Source organism: Eimeria mitis, genomic scaffold (genome assembly GCF_000499745.2).
Source record: "Eimeria mitis Houghton genomic scaffold, Emh_scaff1250, whole genome shotgun sequence".
In the NCBI taxonomy this organism is placed as follows: Eukaryota; Apicomplexa; class Conoidasida; order Eucoccidiorida; family Eimeriidae; genus Eimeria; species Eimeria mitis.
The window spans coordinates 7,955-8,431 of NW_013568438.1; the positions used below are offsets into that span (position 1 = coordinate 7,955).

Here is a 477-nt window from a genome sequence, read left to right on the forward strand (position 1 = left end):
CTGCTGCTGTCTGTCTCCTTTCCACCTCACGATGGCCTCTGCATGCGTTTTAAATATTTGCTGCTGCTGCACTGCTGCTGCTAGCTGCGGTGTCTCCAGCTGCAGCAACCGACACACCTGCTGCAGCAGCACGGCAGGCTCACAAAGGCTGCGGTAGGAGATGCAGTCGAGCGGCGTCATAGAAATACCAGGACCCCACAACCCCGGTTGTCTTGCTGCTGCAGCAGAGTCTCCTGCTGCTGCAGCAGACTCTGCTGCTGCTGCAGCAGAGTCTCCCCCTGCTGCAGCGGCAGACTCTCCCCCTGCTGCAGCACATTCTCCTGCTGTTGCAGCAGAGTCTCCTGCTGCTGCAGGTGACCCACACGAGGCGTTACCAGCAGCAGCAGCATCAGCAGCAGGAGCAGCAGCAGCAGCAGCAGCTGCTGCTGCTGCTGGTGCAGCAACGTCCCGCAGACGCCAGGGCGCCGGGCCCCCCAC

General features: G+C 62.3%; 1 protein-coding gene across 1 annotated transcript in view; it reads right to left on the reverse strand.

Moving 5' to 3' along the window:
- The window catches only part of EMH_0032950 (uncharacterized protein), a gene marked incomplete at both ends in the record, with an annotated part of 5,765 nt that overhangs the window by 1,637 nt on the left and 3,651 nt on the right, over nucleotides 1-477 (reverse strand). The window contains one exon of the mRNA XM_013494693.1: nucleotides 189-475. Coding sequence (XP_013350147.1) covers nucleotides 189-475 — 287 coding nt within the window. The remainder of the gene's footprint in view (nucleotides 1-188; nucleotides 476-477) is intronic.